The sequence below is a fragment of the Cupressus sempervirens genome, chromosome 6 (assembly GCF_028749045.1).
Source record: "Cupressus sempervirens isolate cs-2001-9-10 chromosome 6, ASM2874904v1, whole genome shotgun sequence".
NCBI lineage: Eukaryota > Viridiplantae > Streptophyta > Pinopsida > Cupressales > Cupressaceae > Cupressus > Cupressus sempervirens.
Window position 1 is genome coordinate 711,833,938 of NC_143123.1, and position 21,930 is coordinate 711,855,867.

Here is a 21,930-nt window from a genome sequence, read left to right on the forward strand (position 1 = left end):
TCCTGGTACATATTGCTTGAGGGCAAACAATTTCAAGGAGGGGAGATTTGTAATGTCCCTTCTTTGGGGACATTAGAATTATTAAGAAGGAACGAATTCTCAATATTAAATTTGACTATGTTACCTAGAGATTAATTATTAAAGGTCAAATTAATATCCCATGTGGTCACAAGAGGACAAGGAGGAATAAAACGACTTATTAGGGAGAAGTTGAAGAGTCACCGCTGTGAAGATAAAAGGAGATGAGACTCGTTCTTTTGGTATGCTTGATTTTATTATTCAGATTAGATTTCTCTCTTTGAGAGTCTCAGGAAGCTTCAGCTTTCAACTAGTTGGAGGGCGTAGCCCCTCGTGCTAGCAGACAGTGGACGCAAACCCATTGTCTCGGGAAACATTACTTTAGGTGTTTCATTTGCGCTTATAGGTTCTTATCCTATCGTTCCAATCCGATTGTTGAATTTGTATTTAGGATTGGTTTTCTGTGCATTGGTTATTGTATTGCTGTTGTATAATACAATAACGTTTAGTTGATGGTTGTTATATTGCTATTGTATAAAGAAATTACATTGTTTAAGGAATTATAAGAGTTTGTTGGTTTTATAATACCGGTTTGTAATCCATGGTTGCATGTTGATATTTTGAATGTTATTGCAAAATAACGGGTTATATACTTGTGGAGAACTTTCTAGTTTATTTATAGCATTGTATTCCTTTGGCCTAAATCTGAATTGAAAGATATACCCAAGGAGAAGTTAGTTGAATTTCTATTGGGGTTTCTGCTGAATTTCCTTGTTGTGAAGTACATCTTCCATATTTTAGTTCTGGTCATATTGTTCAAGGAGAAAGTTATTTAATATCCGGTTAGGGATACTACAGAAAACCTCAATTTCTAATTTTAAATGTTATGTTTGTTAATCAACATGCACCTCTTGTTGATTTTAGGCATGTTGGAAGTATTCCTTGAGGGCTTTTAAACTAGAGTAACGTGAATCGCCGTGATTTAGGCAATTTAGACGATTTTGTGATTTGACTTAAGGCATGCGATTTGTGGTGAGTCGGTGAATAAGGATATTATTGAACTGCAAGAATCATCTTAGGGACAATGATTAAAGAGCAGCAGTACATTATAAATTGTGATTCTATTATTTGAGAGGGAGTGATGATCAGTATAAAGGAAACAATATTCACATTATGTTAACAGTGATTAAGGCACTTGGAGTAGTGATTAATAGATAAACAAGGTAGCGGCCAGTTTTGGTTATGACGAATCATCATTAAGAAAGAATATGACCATTCTTAAGGGTCAGCATCTTTCGAAGGTCATCACTCTTCATAGAGACAAGAAGATATAAGATGTAGAGGATCACATTGGAGGAGGGTAACCAAGGAAGTGAAGGATAAGTCAAAATTGAATTACGAGATCTGCATTTCAGAATGCAACCATCTAGTGTTATAGTAAATATTGTTGTATGTTGATATTGTCTAACATATCATTTCTATGTTTCTATGCTCCACGAAGTTTCCGGGACAAGGATGTTTTAGGGGACGGGGACATGTTTCCGGTAGAGGTATGGGTCGAAGCCAAAATTTAGGGGATTTAAATTTTTTTTTTAATATAGAGTATCAGAGACATAATTCAAATATGCATATCAAAACATTGAGCATAGTATAGGCTATCATACATGGAAATTGATAACTATCAAGATTCAAATCAAAATGACATACAATTATCCCAATATCCCATTCAATTAGCAAAAATGCCCAAAGGCTCCAAGTATCAATGTATCATCATCATGCATGAAATCAAAATGACATAATAAAAGTAAATACTAGAACTAGAAGTGTAGATGTCCATCTCCATAATAATCAAAAGCAATAATGTATCGGAGTATCTGCATAGCGGAAAGCCAAATATATGGCTGTCCTCTACTGATCTAAGATTCTAGATCTATATCTAAATCAAGATCAGCGCCAGTCTCTTCCTTTGAATCACTGCCAAGGGTAGGTAGAGGGTCCTCATCCAATGGAACACCAAGCAGCCCTAGAGGTGTGTCATCCTCATCAATCTGCAATGCATCCTCTAGATTAACATCCCAACGTAGTGCTGGAATTTGTCGATACTCAAGACTCTTTCGCTCCTCTAGTCGCAATTCACTGTGAACAGCCGCAAACTTCTCCGATCGTCTAGAGATAAGGTTGTTACTCTTGACTGATTGGATGAAGTTATATGTAGACCAATTCCTCTCTGCAGCAAAGGAACTCGCAACTTGTGAGAGAAGACGGGTGGCAAGAGCTTTCAGCTCAGGTGCATCTCTACCATGCCATGTCCACCATCCAATCAGGTCCCTTTGAGCTAATGTAGCTCTATCAATCCTTGCCTCTGGCCTACCAAATGTTGGACCACGAAGATTGGCAAAGTCAAGCCATTACCCCCGAATTTTTGCAGCATCCTTTGCATTATACATTTTTGAAAGGGCCTTGAAGAAGCCCTCCTTCACCTTCATTCAAGAAACAAAAATTTAGAAGTTAGAATTTAGAAAGCTTAGTTTACAAATAAAATCAAGATTTTGAAGACATATTAAAATAAAAAAATCAGAAATCTTAAACACAAATTATTAAATTTAAATTACACCCAACTCCTCATCAGCAGATGGAGGCACTCTCCCAGGTCTTGGTGCATACCATTTCGGATTGATTGCATAGGCTGCCATATGAAGTGAGGTGTTCATAGTGTTCCACCTTTTCATCACAATGGGCTTAAGATGCTCCTCATAGAACTCCGAAGTAGGTTCCTTTTCTTTAATAGCTTGCTTGATCTGCCCAAGCATGCTATCAAAGGTCTTGTAAATCTCTTCAAGGCTAGGAGAGTCAATATCAACATATCTAATGACCTGCACAACAGGGTCAATGAAGGAGAAAATGTATTTGCAAATGAAATAAAATTACAAGTGAGAAACATCATCAATTTTTAAAAATCAGCAAGTGCCTAAATCAGAAATATTTTTATTAAATCAGCAATAACAATTATGGTATCAATTATTTAAGTTTCTTACCTCATTGTGGTCCACCAATTCTCATCCAGGATTCTTCGTTTCACAAGTCTTCCATCTGGGGTGCTTGATTCATGCCATCTATTTCACTCTGCATTGACTACCATGGATTGTAAGGCCTTTTGGGCCTCAAGAATCCTCTCCAACAAAATGAAGTAGCTAGCATATTTAGTGTCCACGGGCTTCAGGAATTCTTTTTTGGAAAATGTCCTAAATAGTGCAAGAGATGTGTGATGATTGCAAGTAAACATTTGCACATCTCTAGCCTCGAATGCCATAGCCTTTATCCAATCAATTTTTCCAAAGTCTTTCAAAGTTTTATTCAATGCATGTACACAACATGGGGTCCAAAATATTTGTCTATAGGTGCTCTTTACTATCAATCCAGCTGATTTACACACCTGGGCTGAATCAGTCACTACTTGTACAATATTAGAAGCCCTTACCTCTTCTATAGCATCCTTCAAAATTTGAAATTGGAAGGATGCATCCTTCCTTTTTCCTGAACAATCAATGGCTCTAAGAAAATAGGCCCTTTCTGTACTAGTGCCAATAAGATTGATGAGTGGCCGATGTTTGATATTGGTCCACCCATCCATGATGATAGAGCATCCATTAGTCATCCATGTTTGTCTCATATTCTCCATCAAAATGTTTACTTTTGAGTACTCTTTATCAAGGATAGTGGTGCGTAATTTAGTCTCCCTTGGTGGTGTAAATGAGGGACCAGCAGCATATATATCTTTGCACATTTGTTTATAGAATGAGGAACGAGAAATATGAAATGGTATGCCATGAGCAAAAAGAAATCTGCCAATGGACTGTTCAGCTTTCTCTTTTGCTTGTATGTTAAATAAATCAGCCACATTGGTATCTCTCTTGGCCTTTCCCTTCCCTTTACTAGTAGTGTTAGTGGGAGTGAATGAGGGAGTGAATGTGGGTGTGGGTGTGGTAGTTGTTGGACCCCTTGCTTTCAAAAACCCCCCGTCCACATGCACCCTATTGGCCTCAAGTTTTTCTTCAATTGTAATTTTTTTGTAACCTTTCACACCTTGCCCACCTATCCATAAAAGATGACTATACACTCTTGTGTAACACCCAAAATAATGTTTCTTACATATATGGCACTCCCATTCCTGACTACCCCTTGAATTTTTTTTTCTTATTGTTGTCTACTTTTGTGGCAAATTGTAGGAGAGGTTTCTTAGGGTTGAATGAGCCTTTGGCATATTTTTTTAGGACTTTGGAAGGGCACTCGAATGGATTAGGCATTGGATCTTCCATAGGGACATCTATATTAGGCTGGGCTGAAGAATCATCCATGGCTGCCCTAGGTCTTTTTCTTGGTCTTTGTAAATGTGACACTTGAGTTTCTTGCATAGCAACATCCATGCTATCACTACTTCCCTCACTCTCACTGCTGCTCACCTTTTTGCCTTTGGATTTTACAATGTATTATACTGCTGCAAGTTATGGAAAAGAAAACATTTCAATGTTCCATTCAACATGCCCTCTCTATGTCATGAAAAAAACGAAAAATGGCACAAACAACAATAAAGCTTGAATGAAACAAAAAAGAAGAAGATAAAAAACATACATGGAATGAAGAAGAATGAAGGCAAAACCTCCTCTTGCACCACCAAAATGCACTCCTCTCTCGCTGCTGTTGTTTCTCCTCTTCCTCTTCTCAACTAGCAAATAGCTCCAAATGAAAAAAGACTTCGATCTTTTGTGTTTTAAAGCCACAATAGGGTTTGTGTCTTTTAGCATTCTCCAACATCCATGTGGGGCCCACACCAATAGGAAAGCAAATTAAAAAATATTAAAAAATCAAGTTTTTTGAAGCATCATGTCCGTTGCCACCGTCTGGGAAAAGGGGGACAGGAAACTATATCAGGGACGGGCGAGGGATGGGAATGGGGTCTCTAGTACGGAAATCCATACCCCCGTCCCCTGGCAACTTGGAAATGGAGTTTCGGGGAAGGTACCCGAAATCATTGATTGCAACACGGCATTGGGGAAGGGAAAATGAAGTCCTCGCATCCCTGTTTTGTACCCAGTACGGGTACGAGGGTAAAAACCCAGGGGATGCATCCCCGTGGAGCATAGATGTTTATGGTATAACTAATGATGTAAACCCAAAACAAATCTTATGTGGGTGAGCAAGGAGATGCATTTGGGAGAGCATACACAGGTTTTCCCTATAAGTAGGCCATCCTAGGTGCTGAAATTGCATTAGTGGATAATCTCGAGCCTTGTGGGCCAAGGGGTCGAGTTGTCTTGATTGGATGCTCCATGCCCCTGGGCTTTAGTTGTGGATGGCCTCGGGCACCCTTTGTGTTATCCTCTCCATTTCCCATGGTGGTTGGTTGTGGGAAGTGAAATAAGCACTAATATGGGAACAAAGGGAAATAAGTTAGGCAGAGGTGGTAGACATGTGGTGCATGCATTATTCTACATGTATGTGAATTGATTGTTGCTAGATGACAATAGTTGATTGGTTTAATTAATTAGTCCATGATATTACAAATATGCTGTTATTGGGATTATTGGCTATCTTATATCGAAGGAGAGTTAATGTTAATATATGGTGATTTTTATTATTTATTATTATTGATTATTTATGTTATATCTATTATTCTAACATTGTATTAATAATATATTATAATGTTTATATAATACATTATTATATCAAATTTAGATTATCCTATAATATTTATATAAGTACAATCCTCTCTAATTATTATTCTGTATTCAACAAAATGTTGTTTCAAGATGATGTAATTAGGCTAAAAAATGGAGGGATATGACAGAGAAAACCAGAGGTACATTAACAGCACTCTAACTATATCAAAAACTATTCAAAGAAAATGTATAAAGAGGATTAGTGGAAATATCAACTATCCTATCAAAGCATAGTCATATAGGGCATAGTCTAACCAGAGAATTAAGCTTCTACTAGTCTTTAACATTATCATTAAAACATAAAGGATTAAACATAAGGCCATCATGGCCAGCAACAGCAGATAATCAAAAAACACCCAGGGCACCCTCACCGTGCAGCTTATTTGATTTTGCAACCAGACTGGTGGCGTACATTGACCCAATTTTCAGGATGCATTTGTTACTACCATGTTAGTGGAGGCATTTTAAAGATGAACTCTCAATTCAAATTCTGTATATGCTGCAGATTAGAGAGAGAGAACCTACATTATTTAAACTGTTTCCTTGTTTTGGTTTATTATAATAATTAAGTTTTTACCATTGAAACTCATTTCGGCAAATTGGCATGAGTTTTTCTTCATTTATAACTTTGATCAATTAATTAAACAGTTTTTCTTGGGTTTCCACATGTTAACCATGACTAGTTTAGATTAGTTTTTATTTTTGGCTCCTTGAAGCAATTTCAATTGAACTGACACATCAACTGAAAATGTATTTGGAATTCTTTTGATTGTGAAAATAGCCTCATCTATTGCGAACCAAACTTTGCAACTTGAGCGATTCTGAACTGGACACAAACTATGTAAAACGACGTGAGGAGTTGAAGGGACTTGTTAGCTCCATGATTCAGCCAAAGATGGTTCAAGGGAAACATCTAAATGGGAAAGATTTTGCATCATTTTTGACACAGGTTTGTCTTATCCCTCTAATCTCGTGGAAGATTTGCTTTCAGCGTATTTTTCATTCAACTTGAATTTATCACCGAAACCTAAATGCATGGTTTGCTTAAGCTTTGTTGTCAATTTCAGACTTTGCTGACATACCTTGTCATTACTTCAGATTCTGGAAGCTCTGAACAAAGGTGATATTCCATCAACAGTTTCACTTGTAGAGATTTTCAATAAAGGAATAGTGGACCACTGTTTGGGTTTGTACAATGAGAAAATGTCAGGTGTCACCTTACCACTTTCAGAGGATCTATTGAGACAGATGCATACAGAATTAAAAATGAAAGTAATGGATGCATTTGAAGAGCAGCGTTTTGGCCGGTATCACATCAAAACATCAGTTGACATGCTTGATTCTGAAATTCAGAAGGTGAGATGAACTCATGTTTTCTGCCTTTTTCATTATAGTTATCATTAGGTATTTTCAGATCTTCACTAGCATATTAAATTATGTAATTTACTCTGTCTTCTGACAGAATGCCATACCTGCTGCCTATTATTCATTATATATGTTGTTTATGCGAGATAAATAACTCATCAAAGATTGATGTCTTGCTTACAGTATTAATCTCTCTAAATGCAGGCTTATGAAAATTTGCTCTTCTCAAACGAATATAAATCTGCAAAGTTGTGTGAAGCCCTGTACACAAAGTGTGAGGACAGAATGGAAGAGCTCCAGGACTTGAGGCTTCCATCAATGGCAAAGTTCAATGCAGGCTTTGTTCAATGTAATAGGAGCTTTGAAGCAGGTTGTCAGGGACCATCAAAGACTGTTTATGAGAAGCGCATTCAGAAGGTAGTGTGTTCATCAAAGCTTATAGTAGTCAATGAACCATGAGGCTAATTAACAACAAAACAGAAAATAAATTACAAAATAGAAAGACCCTTACAGAACTGAAAGGATGAAGAGAACTAGCATTCACAAATAAGATAGCTACAATCAAATTTGTGTCTTAATTAACCATGTACAAAAATAAATACTTCTACATAATAACAGTTGAAGTTTAACTAGCAATCACAGCTAAGATAGGTACAATCAAATTTGTCTTGTTGCTCAGACTTTTATTGATCCAAAATTTAAAGTTGTAATGCTAAATTGAAAGCCCAGTTTTTGAAAGTCTCTGCAATGTGTGTTCCTAGTCCTAAGCCTCCATCTGCGACTTTACAATAAATGGTTTGATATATTTCTCATTTTTAAATACCATTGAGTTCATTATAACCAAGGTTGTTCATTTTTATTGAGAAATAATTAAAAATAATCTATCAAAATAATTTAATTATTTTTCACACATTTTTTCTCAATAATTTCTTATCAGACATGTTGTCTCAGGGGAAAAATGAATAAAAGTTCCCCATCTCTTCTCACTCAAAATGCTCGAAAATAATAAAATTCTAACCTTTTGGGCTAAGTTACCTGTTCAGTTTTGGGGACAGATGTGGGTATGTGAACCCTGTGCATGGGTATACCCAATTGTTTTTTAGGGGTTTGGGTACATATGGGTATGTGTGTTTATATATACATATGCATTATATAAAGAGAAATATACAGATCAATGTGTCTAAATCACATTGATCAATGCCAAATGCTGAAGATAATTATTAAATCCCGATTGATAGTTGAGAAATATTTGAATAAGCAAAATTAAGTAACCACAGTACCTAGCAAGTACTCACAAACACACCCAAATGGTGCATGCACGAACTCAGCTCGGGGCCTGTGGGTATGAATTGGTAACTTAGCTTTTGGGTTAGAAATGCTCAAAATTGAGCGCTTAAAATGCTCAGAAAATGAGCAAACAAAACCAAGATGGTTTTGAGTGCTCAAAAATTGAGCACTCAAGACCAAAAGGCTATGAATGCTTAAAAATTGAGCATTGAAAACTTCCTTAGTTAAGAATGCTCAAAATTCGAGCACTTCTAACCTCCATGATCGAAAGTTCGAAACTCATTTCAAGAACTGGTTGTAAATGCTTGTGAAGAAGATTAGGATGAGAGTTTTAGACAAAACTTGGAGAATCACCAGAATGGTGTGCACAAAATATATTTTGTTATAAAAACTTTATAAGCTCCAAGCTTATGTGGTTTGGCAGAGTGCAGTAAAGAGATGCCAATGGATGGTTAGAAACATTTCCGTAAAAGGGTATGTAAAATGTGGAACCATACATGGAAGACAACCCAATGAATTCATTATACGTTTTGTCTCCATATCTGGTGGAGGCTTCTTTCATAAAAAATGTGGGTATCACTAATGTAGGAAGTTACATTAAGACTGTCAGCATAGATTATACTTCATCTGCCCGCAGGAATTATGGAATGATGTCTTCTGCAGTAGGGCAGTAGGACAGTTGGCCACAGTTCCTCCAAAGCAGAGAACAAAAAAGGCCATAGTCCATGTAGTACAGATGTAGAGTCGTCTACCAGACTAAGCATTCAGTGGAGGGCTCCTTGAAAAATCATTGGCCATTTTTCTTTAGGCCACCTTAGACTTCAAACCACATAAGTTGAGGACAACTTTCTAACATTCAACTACTTCCAGAGCTGAGCTGTGGACCTGCAATGTTGTGTAGCTATAATGTTTTATAGAATACCTAAAATAGCTGTCAATTTCATAGAAAACAATAAATATATCTGAAAACTGTGTACAAATATACTTGTTGAAAATGCTTCAGAAAATTTCAAACAGATGCAACTGTGCATGCTAAATGTTGAATCACAGACAACTTGCACGAACCGTTTGATACAATGCTTCAAAGAGATCCAGCTCAGATAATGTGGTGATTGCAGGATATACACGAAATCGATTTGTTGAATCAGTTTTAGAAACTTAAAAGAAAAAGCAACTGAAAAGTGTAGTATGGATCACTACAAATCTTGCCAATATCATCTCAGTCGGCGGGTGATAAAAACCTTGAAACAGGCTTACAGGCATTCATCAAGTTTATTTTGTATTTGCAATCGCCCTGCTGGACAGTCATGGCTAATGTGAAATTTGTTGACCAAGTTCATGAATTGTTTGACAGAATGCCTTCAAAAGTAGTCATCTCAAAGAATGAAATTATATGATCTCAGACTGTGCACACAAAATGAATATGTTGAAAAGATTTTAGAAACTTTAACAAAACCAATCGGCATTTGTAAAGCAATTTCCCCAACATTTGATGACATCCTACCACCACAACAACATGGGAGCTTTGGAAAAAAGAGTAGGAATTATTTAGTGAAAGGAAGTTGAGAGATATGGTTCTGTCAAATGCAATGGTTGAAAAAGTAATCTGGTCAATATGAATGAAAATGTGAAAGGCACATGAATATCTTGACCGAATGTTTATGATGTCTTCTCATTGAAATGCAATGAGTCCATAATTTATGTTCTAGAATTCTATCGAAATATCTCAAAAAATTTCTAGTAAATGTGATCGGCATGTGCAGAGCCAAACAACACAGCCAATACCCTTCCAGCCCAAGCCAAATTGCAAGCTATAAAATAGTACATGAGCAGCCTCAAAGTACGAGGGATAGGAGTATTTTGGTCATAAACTTTAATTGCAATCTCTTTGCATGGCACCCGAGCTAAATATGAATGCAGATGCGAGTGCTGTTTAATGAATACTTACAAATAAGTGATTTCATGACATGCAAAGATTTTATATATATGCGCAAACTGAATTTGTTACATGGTAAAATCCCAAGGAAACGGAAGTGACAAATTTGGAATAAGTTATGAAAATCCATCAAGGGCATGAAACATTTGTTAAAAATACTTAAGGAAATATGAATTGCAGAACGTTGAGATTGTAAAAGTACAAGAGTTTCCCAAAAACCAAGTTAACAATGCAGTTTGAGTTGACAATTATCATTCAAAGTCATGTGGATAACGTGGATGGAGACAATGCATGAGTCACTGAAGGGTGTATGATCATCAAAGAGGACCATACGATTAGAGTTTTGTTAAGTTGCATGCCGTAAAAGCTATTGTTCCATTAAAGATAACTAAGGACCTGAGCACCTTAGGTCAAGCTACTATCAATATGCACAATGATTGTCTCAATCTGGTTCAAGGAATTGTTTGAGTTGCATGATCATGGAAGCTTGATGAGTGAGCTAAATGTGAATATTGCATTTTTTGAATTGGCACAGACTTGATATTTTCTTCCTTGTCACTCAAAGAAAATAGAATATTCATGAAAGAAAAGGATAGTCACCAAAAAAATTACAATCAATGTGCTTTAATGTAAATTTTTTGGCAAATCTATAACAAGAAAATAGAGAGAAAACTCACTGGCTACTTCATCAACGTCAATTATTGAACGTTCTTCTCAACATGTATCAGTTTCAAGCTATATTTTTGTATATAATGACTTCTTGTCACTTTTGGTCAAAGTTGTCCACCCTTTTTAACCAAAATTTGTAAGGTTAATAACTCATTCAATTCACACAAAAAAATGGATAGTTACTAATTGGGAAAAGAAGTTAGCTATCAAGAAGATGCCTATAAATACAAGGACACCTGTAATGTAAAGAGCAGGGAGACTTTTTGCAAAGGGGAAGCTCTGACAAATTCGTGGAGAAACATTTTGAGAACTTTAATGTTCACTCTTTGTACCTAAGGGTTTTTGAACTTGTATTTTTCCAAAAGCATAATGAAGAATGCATTTGGTTTGTATGTGTAGATTTGTTACTGAGTTATTAGAATTTATTTTATGTAAAGTTTGTAATATTTTCATGCATTGGTGGAATCTAATAGCTTCTCTAGCATATGTAATTGATGAGAAGAAACACACTCATTTCTTGGTATTTTGATTTGAATGTGTTGGCGTAGCATGTCTCTATCATATGTCAAGGCTTGTTAACCATCTTTTGTCATCATTGCATTAGGTGCATAAATCCCTTTTGTTATCATGATTCATTGTGAATCTCAAGTAGTATTTGTATGTCTATTATTGGGGTTTATGTTATCTATTTTTTCTTTGGTTTTGTCTTGTATTGTTTTTGTTCTTTCAGGTGAAAAAATACACAACTACAAATACTCCCATCATTCAAGGAAGTTGTCCCCCTCAAACATAGAGGAAGATTGTAGTTTATTCCAACTATTGGCATGGTTTTCATTGTTTGTACGGAAAATGGGGTCAATTTTGAGGAAACAATCCCTGTGATAAATCTCTTTATCATGTCTTAGTTAACCACTTACAAAAATAAGTAGATATACATAATAACAATTCAAGTGCATCTTCAAAAAAGTGTATAGAGATTACTTTGAGCACTTGAGGCTCAAAACAACTCCTTTCAGTAAGTTTTCTTTACAATCTCTATTTATGTCGTTACAACATTTTGACATAAGCCATATTTTAGATATACATCTGTAATGTACATAATAACAATTCAAGTGCATCTTCAAAAAAGCGTATAAAGATTACGTTGAGCACTTGAGGCTCAAAACAACTCCTTTCAGTAAGTTTTCTTTACAATCTCTATTTATGTCGTTACAACATTTCGACATAAGCCATATTTTAGATATACATCTGTAATGGATATTTTGGTTACATCTTTTATATGCCAATTTTTGTGTTTTTGCCTAGGAGATGTATAGAAATGCAAAAGAAACTTCGTCACAATTACTATAATGGCCACCCCTGGAATAAAATTTTGCAAAGTTTGACTTTTGGTTAAGTCTGAAGTGTTTTTCTTATTTTTTTGTTTTTTTGTTTTTGCTTTTGTGGTAAATGATTGCAATGCTTGAAATACTAAAAAATAGGAAAGCAATAACTCTTAAACATCAGCATGAATCAAGAAATAATGCTGTTTATTCAATTCTAAATTCTGATTTCATTCGCTATAGCAGAGATCTGCATACTGAGCTAGGGTTTGTACAATTTGACATGTCATAACAACAGCTAGTTCTTTATGATATTATTCTAATGCTTACCCTCACTTAGCCAATTCAAGTTTCTGTTCCAAAGGATGAATGGATCTGTTTTTTTAGAGATGCCTTGTGCTGTTCAAGCTCCACATGCAGCTGGTAATGATTTGTGCCCTGGCTGTAGCTTTAGGACTGCCCTAGAGATTTTAGAGAAGTGATTTTCCTTCATAAACCTTACTGATGATCTGATGCATTATTTGTATCTTGGGGGTATGGCTGGTGAAGACACTAAAAACACTCACAATCTCTCCAGTAGGATGGCTGAAAATCAGTAATTCGCTAAATTTGCTTCCAAAAATCTTCAGATCTGCATTCTTATATATAAGTTTTTTCCTGAGACCAATCTGATATGACTATATTCTCCACCAAGTTTGATACCAAACTGAAGCTAGTGCTGATCTACACTGCCTCCTGCAAGCCCGAAGAGCTGGGGCTCCATCCAACTCCATATTCCCTCTAGAAGTTTTCATTCTTGGAAGATCTATTGCTGTAGAAACCCTCACAGAGCTCCTCCACCAAATTGCCAGTTAGAAAGATAAACCAAGATATCCAAAATGGACACCAATTCTTTCTTTTATTTACTTTTGCCCTTTCCCTATAAGAAGGCTTGAACTTTGTAAGGTAAAATTCTAATTAAGTTTCATTAACTTTATTAAATTGCCAAATTCCCTCTAATAACTGGCCATTGAGGGTTTTTACTCCATGGGACATAAAAACACATCTGAAGTTATACCTCCAACTTTACTTCCTAGGGGAATGTGCCCATGACCCCCTATTATTATAGCTTATTATTATAATTGTTGGTGTAATTAAATATTAATTAGTTACACTTTACTCCATATTTTTTAAGATAATGCTTTGTATAGTAGTTTGTTGTTGAGACACCTACGAGTTCACACCTCAAATAAGCACGGTGTAGGAGAATTCCACATTAGGTGGTGATAGTTGTTAACGAATCCCCCCTTATGTTTGAGTTCCACCTTTAGTGCACATATCAAATTATCCTCCTCATCATGGCACATAATTCATTGCATAATGGGGGATGATCCATCTTTAGTGAACATGTTATTCCACCTTGCATAGCTGATAGCTTATCAACTCCTTATCATTATCGCTTGAAGTCTTTCCTATATATGCATGCCTTATATGTATGTTTCAATAAATGTAATGTCCATATCCATAATCAATAATATCATTCTTCCATCTTAATGCAATTATCTTGCCAATCTCTTGTGGAAGTTTTCTTGATCTTTCATTTGATCATGGGGGTGTTTTAGAGTCACCTATGATATCGAAGATCTCAATGTTTGAAGACTTGTTCTCAAGAAGCACAATCTTGACTTGAATTGGTTGTGGGTATAAAATGTGGCCATTTGGGCATTGTGTCTAGGAGGTTGTTTCAATGAAAATCAACTTTAAATTTTCCCATATTCAATAAAAGTCAAATTTGAGGCAAAATATTTTTAGCAGAACAAACCATATGGCCTAATTTGCCCTTTGAGGTATGATTTTGTTAAAAAAAAAACTATTGTTTTTGCTATTTATTTTTTGCAGTTTTATTATTACAATTCTTTTCAGAGTTTATTTTCCAAATTATTCCTGCAAATTTTTGGCCCTTGTTGCTTTGTATGTTGTTAGTATTTTGTCTGATTTGCGAGACTAATTATGAGTCCTAAGTCATACCCTATCATTAGGTGGTGGCACACACATCAATTCCGACCATAACTGTTAACTGCACGGTGCATTAAGAATTATGCGTTGGCATATTAAAATAGAAAGAATTCCACAATGCAGGCAATGTGGGAATAATGTCTCTTTGCCACCAACAATGGCAACTAGATCCGCTACCCCAAGCCCGCTACTAGTTGATCAGGCGTGCAAATCTGTCTTCACCCAATCATGTGGTCTTCTTTGTTCAATGTTGGGTGAAGTTTTTCCGCCGTGCTTCCACGGAGCAAGCACAAGTCATGCGACAGTTGAATCCTGCAACACACAACCATGACCTAGGTGGACTCACAGTCTTCAAATTGGCAACCAATTCCACATTAGGTGGTAATAGTTGTTAACGAATCCCCCCTTTATGTTTGAGTTCCACCTTTAGTGCACATATCAAATTATCCTCATCATGACACATAATTCATTGCATAATGGGGGATGATCCATACTTATAATCTCCATTATGCAACTTAGCTTCAACTATACACCTTTCACTTAAAAGTCTTCTTGCTTTATACTTAGGCACATAATATAATTTATTAATTTGCTTTATACTTAAGCATCATAATTGAAATTTGACAACACTAGAGTGGTCCTGATGATAAAAAAATGATGAATAAACTTAGGGTGACTTACTATAAATAGACACTCCGTCCAAGATTCTTGGAGTCCAAACCAAAAGCCAAAAATAAAAGTTGAAAGCATCTCTCAACTCCTCTAACTCAATTGAGCTCATTGAAACCAATTATTGACTCACTATAAGTAGTAAGTCCCTCAAAATGGAGCCAAAACTCACCATAGGCCACTGGAAAGCCTAATAACTACACAATTGAGACCCTCAAATCCCATTGTCATCTCACGAGGGTTGCAATGATGAACTGACAAAGCCAACTACATGAACCTGCTAAAAATGGTTCGATCGAAGAGATAAGACACTTGACTCTCTTAGATCATTCATCTTTGTTGATTTGCTATATCTTATTGCCTCTTGCATACATCCTCATGATGCTTGGACAATCTTAGAGTGAGTTTTTGGTAAACTTGGTAGAATGAGGAAATTCAAACTAGGGAATTAGTTCATAACGTTCGTTATCATGACTTCCAGCACTTTGGGAGAACAACTTAATGAAGTCTGTCATGATAACAGGTCTACTATTTATAAGTTCGTCACCTTACAATGGTTACTTTCTGTTTATATATGTCAATGAAAGATTGTCTCGATTCATTACATATCATATGTGAAATAGGAACCACCATGAACTAGGTCAGAGGGTGGTACAAAGGCTTTTGCCTTATTCTATCTCATAGAGAAGAATACAATACAATAAATTTTACTTAGAACTTCTCATAGAGAAGATATCATTTACAAAGGATTGCACCCCAAAATTCTTCCTCTGAACATCGATCTTGGGAAGTTAGGTCCTCTATTTATTTCCTCAGAAGCTCTCTTTACCAAAGGATGCCTGTCGAACTCACTCTGAATCTGATATCAATCTTTCGATTTCCTAGTGATAAGTTAATACTTCCTAATGATGCACTCAAGAGTAGGCCCATCAAAATCATGTAGTTACACACATGTATTTCTAGACTCCTTCTAAGTATTAATCTTTTAAGCTCTTGCATTGCCTTCGAAGAAATGTCATACTCCCTTTTAATGTAGAAGGATACTCTCAATCTCAATCATCAAGAATATTTGCTACAAGAGCCTCACTCTATCTAGCCTGATCACAACTTCTTTTAAGCTACTGTCATAAGCTGCCTAATGTGCTATTCTTCTTTTCCTGCAAGATCAACTTTAGATACAAAGGAAAAGATCAAAGAAAAATAACTCTTATAGTATGTGTAGAATTACAAATAGGAGAGGTAGTACAATATGTAGATGAATGTAAAAGAGAAAAAAATACTTATCTGCACATCCTTGATACAACTACTTTAATGAAAGCCCATGTGCATCAAATCAAATGATGATTCAGATTTGAAACTTTGATGATACCCCTTCCCTAACATTTCCCCCTTTTATAGATGGTTTAAGTGGGAATGAAACATTGATTATTATTATTCTCCCCTACAATTTATAATATCCACTCATTTCATTTTATGGAGTCAGAAATTTTCTACCAATTTGCTTTAGTTGTAAGCTTGTAATCTATTTGTGATCTCAATGTATACGCACCCTATTGACAAAATGTTGTTCAACTGAATCACATATTTCCTATCTCAGCTACCACTGTGATGACCCCTCTCCTTAGTAAGTTTTCTCTCAAAAGGTGATAGTTAATATGAATATCTTATTTTGACAATAAATGTACATTCTTTTTCATTGAATTTACATTCCCATTTCATACTTCCTTCCTTATCACTTAAATTATGCTATCAACAATAGAGAAACCAACTCAACATGGTTTACTCCCTCTTAATCAGTAAGACCAAGTTCACTGAAGGTTAACTAATAAACATCCTTAGTCTTCTCCCTCTCTTTCAATGTTGCCTCTAATAAGATGTCAGGCTCTCTTTGAATCTTAATCTCCCTCTTCCTGTAATAACATTCTCGGAGGGAAAGGATCATATTTGTTTTATACTCAAAAGAATCTTAAATAACCATCATTATTAGTGATATTGAATAAAACCATTTCTCCTAATGTGTCAAATTACATAATGGAATGTACATTTAGTGGTGCTCAGGTTTGGAGACGCTCAACTTATTAAGATAATATCTTATACTTTCTATAATAGTCAACTACTTGTCTGTAGTCCGTCTTTCAGTCTAGATAGGAATGTTTCCTATCCCGTCTCTTTTGTCTTCAGTCCAGATAGGAATGTTTCCTATCTTATCTCTAGTTTTGTTTCTAATTCCGTCTCAGTCTACGTTGTTTCTTTTAGAAACAACGCCCTTGTAATTCTTTATAAGGAACATTTGTTCCTCTGTTAATTAATAAATCATCCGGAAATCCATTAATTTGCCAACTCTTCTTGAATCTTGTAACATGGTATCAGAGCTAACACTTAAATTTTTTTTGGAAAAATTTATAATTTCTTCTTGAAATTATTTGTTTAAATTTTTTCAAAAATTTTTTCAGTTAATTTCTCTGAAACCCGCCTGGGGTTTTCTACCTAGAGAAATTCCTGAACTCGGGTCTGCCTGTGTTTGTTCAGCACACTCTAGCCCCATTCGTCCATGCAAATCGATCCTTGAAGAAAAATCTGCCATTTTTTATCAAGAAATCTGAAATTTTTTCAAGCTTTTTTCAGCTAGGGCCATTTTTTTTCGAAACCCTAATTTTTGGGGTCGAAAAAATAGTTTGTAGATTCTTGGTGGGTTTTTCGAGAGCTCAATTGGGTTGTCATCCGTTTTTCTGGGTGCCTTGATTTTTGTGCCTCGATTTTCGAGCCAACGGATCCAAAAAACGATAGCAGATTCCTTCTGTGTATTTTGAGCTCTCTTTTGGGTAATTCTCTGATTCTTCTAGGTCTTTCGTATTTTTGCCTCGAAGAACGTGCCTTCATAAATTTTCATAGTTTTTCATTGAAAAACGTGCCATGGCATCTCTGACAAATATTCTGCTCGAACATAATTCCAAATTCAATGGTCGCAATTATGGAACCTGGAAGTAGCGCATCATCGCCATCTTCGAATATCGAAACACCAATCAACTTGTTCTGGGTGTTACACAGCGTCCGACTTCTCCGGGTCCTGATCAAGGCGAAGCTGCATTTTTCGCCTTCTAAATCTGTTTATGTTTTTATGGGTTTGTTGATTTTCTCCTCAAAAATCATTTCAAGTTGTTTGTAATACACAAGGTTGTGTGAGATTCTGGGTTTGTTGATTTTCTCCTCAAAAATCATTTCAAGTTGTCTGTAATACGCAAGGTTGCGTGAGATTCTGGGTTTGTTGATTTTCTCCTCAAAAATCATTTCAAGTTGTCTGTAATACGCAAGGTTGCGTGAGATTCTGGGCTTGTTGATTTTCTCCTCAAAAATCATTTCAAGTTGTCTGTAATACGCAAGGTTGTGTGAGATTCTGGGTTTGTTGATTTTCTCCTCAAAAATCATTTCAAGTTGTCTGTAATACACAAGGTTGTGTGAGATTCTGGGTTTTACCGTTTTTTCCACAAAAACGAAGTTTTGTAATTGCAACTTATTTTGAGTCATAGCACTCTTCTGGCAAAGCTTCTTGGTTTCAGCATTCTGTAGATCCAGGGAGGGTCTCAGTTATCACAGAATGTTCCAACATCTTTACGTTGACCATTAAGGGAGGGTATTAAGATAATATCTTATACTTTCTATAATAGTCAACTACTTGTCTGTAGTCCGTCTTTCAGTCTAGATAAGAATGTTTCCTATCCCGTCTCTTTTGTCTTCAGTCCAGATAGGAATGTTTCCTATCTTGTCTCTAGTTTTGTTTCTAATTCCGTCTTCAGTCTACGTTGTTTCTTTTAGAAACAACGCCCTTGTAATTCTTTATAAGGAACACATTTGTTCCTCTGTTAATTAATAAATCATCCGAAAATCCATTAATCTGCTAACTCTTCTTGAATCTTGTAACACAACTTGGGGCTCCCTCAAATCTTTATCCATATTAGGATTCTCTTGCCCCAATGCGACCAATTTACTCCTCCCCCTGTGTACACTTAGTATCCATTAAGCAATAAGACACAAAAGGGTTCCTATCCAATTGACTAATTATGTTATCTTTAAGTTTTACAAAATGACTTTAGTTGTGGTACAAAACATTATTTACTTATATAAAGATTTTAATCTTGTATTTAGAACATTAGAAATCATGTCTAATTTATGATTTTCATCTAATCATTACAATATGATTATACTATTCATTCTATATCATCATTTATAAGATATTTATTATTTTCATAACTTTAAGTTTGGCTATTTAATATGCTATACCTTTATTCCAAAATTTAATAATGAAATAAGGAATGGCAAACATACCTTTAGAAGATCAATCACTTCTTACATGATTTGTTTTATACTCGCTTTCTATATGATATTATATCACTTATTTTATAGTGCCAATTGTACACATCTTCTCACTTTAATGACCCTTCTTGAATCATGCAAGGTTGCGGACTTGCATCATATTTCCTTAAAGCTTCTTGTATCATCAATTCTCCTTGCCAACTTACACTTTATTAGCCTCGTGTATCTTTTACCCACTTGATCCTTGGGTGTGGGTGGTTCCCCCCTTTGATCACTCATTTTGTGTTTAAAATCTATAAACTCTCTTTGGGTCCTCTTATAAAAAGGATAGAGCAAACTAAAGAAAAATTATAGTGAAATATATGTTAAGAGGCATACAAAGATGAAGAATCCAGTTGCAAGAGTTATGGAGGCAGGAGCTCATGAGAATTAAATCATTTTAGTTGGACTCAGCAGGTTAGTGATTGGTCTTCATTGAGAGAATCATTGTGCGATAATGTTATTGAAGATACTTCCTTGTTACTCTTTGGTAGCAGTGTAGATTCTAAAGGAAATTAACGGCTTAGTTTAATGATTCAATTTCCTTTTTAACTTCCTCCAAGTCTTGTCAGTTGTGAGGTATTGTATTATGCTCTTCTCTAATTTCAAACTTCGTACATTACCCTTCCTCTCATCATTGGTTTGTTTTTATTCTTCATTTCCCTTAAGGGATGTTACCTTTAACTATATAATTATGAGGTGAAGACCAAATCTTTCCTTGGGATATTCAACAAGCCTGGCTTGATCTCGATGGGAGTACCTACCTACATATACGGTTCACACAATGTTTGCAGTATGGTCGATGTCTTGTTGTATCATAAGTATTTTACTTTAACCTGATCACAATTGGTGGTAAACCCTTCTCATTTGATATTCATTGCTTGATTTCCTCCCTTCTCCATTTCACAAGGATTGCTTCGAATTTGTAGGTTTTTGATGCAATAGAAACACTTTGTATGCAGCCTGTTAAATATCTATTGTGTTCCAATCTTCAAATACTCTAGCCATTGAAAGTGCAGCAATTTGTAAAATTTCATCAGCACGGTTTGAACTTCAAATATAATCTTGCTATGGAACTTTTGTTTCAATTAAAAGCTTTCGCTGTCTTTAAAATTTATCAACCTTATCATTGGTCAATGTCAAAAACACCAATTTATTCTTATTGCCTTTTGAGGTATATTGCTTATGCTTAGCTATGACACATCTTTGATTATATGTGTGGTGCAATTTGATTATCTTCAACGATCCATTTCTAGGATATAGATAACTGATTCAAATGTATCATTTACAGTAGATATGATTGACCAAATCTTTCACAGATTGCAATATGCTTGACCAAATCACAAGAAGTATTGCTGTGGGGAGTTGAGGAAACCAATTGTGTGGATATTCTCATCATGGTAGCCGGTCCATACCTATTGTACTAAGGATATGCAATCGTCTGGTCTATTGTTGTTATCGCCAAACATGTGTGAGGGGCATGCACATGTTTGATGAACACCGACGCACATATTAATACTTTTGGACATACTCAATATTATTGGGTGTACATTTCCAGTGCCACAAATTGCTACTAGCCTCCAAGAAGACATTTGATATTAAGCATTTTGATATAAACTATGCCATGATGTGTGTTGAGTGGATATTTTGCAATCAACAATTTTAGATAAAAATCCAGTCTCAAAATAGGATGACCAGCCACAGCGTGTGAGGCAGAGTCTCTCCTACCTTAAAGGGAAGGCTCCCCTTTCTCACCATTCCTTGGATCAACTCAAGGTAAGCAAGAACTCGAGAGATTTTATAAAATGGATGTTACTAATATCCTTCTTATCTTTCAAGAAAGAATCCACTTACTCATGGAGCGAGTAATGGGTAGGGTGAATCTCTAACTACACTTCTATCAAGAGCTGGAAACAGTGATACCAATAAACCTTCACTAACTCAAAGGCTAGTTGAAAATGTACCGGTTTGGCTCTAAGCCCGGTCGTACTTCTATATGGAAAAAATTTACAATTAGGGCACAAAGACTTCTAAAAGTAAGAATAACTGAACTATTTTGTGAATTAAGAAAGAAGTATAAGCTACGGGCAAAACTTCTAGCTATATATTTCCACAACCGCTCCTAGTCAAAGCTTCAGCTCTGATTGCTTCTTAAATCACTATGCTCTTTTATTGAACACACAATAATAACATGAATCAAGACAATAGACACAAATTATAGTCAAAGCTTCTAATTTGTTCTATCGCAATTGCCTCCAATTAAAGCTTTGAATCCAATTGCTTCTTTTATTCACTTTTCTCCCAAATTTGTACTACACAATCAAAGTTATGCTTGCACAAATGTGGAAGAGCTTTCTTGCATACAACAAAGATGATTTTTACAATGAGGAGGCACTCCTTTATATAGCCATAGGAGTTGAGAAAAAGGTGGAGGAAAAAGTGAGAGCAACTCAACCAACTTTGACCCGGTCTAACTAAAAGGGAAAATATAGGATTACATGCAACTGCACGTGCAACTCGCATTACATTTTTACCTGCACATGTAACTCGCATTACATGTAATTACATCTTTTCATGCAATATATCCTCTTTAACTACAAAC

General features: G+C 35.6%; 1 protein-coding gene across 1 annotated transcript in view; it reads left to right on the top strand.

Moving 5' to 3' along the window:
- Positions 1 to 21,930, top strand: part of LOC149554264 (Guanylate-binding family protein) — an 84,889-nt gene that overhangs the window by 56,580 nt on the left and 6,379 nt on the right. The window contains 3 exon segments of the mRNA XM_089789487.1: positions 6,517 to 6,684; positions 6,834 to 7,091; positions 7,305 to 7,517. Of these exon segments, the coding sequence (XP_089645613.1) occupies positions 6,517 to 6,684; positions 6,834 to 7,091; positions 7,305 to 7,517 (639 nt within the window).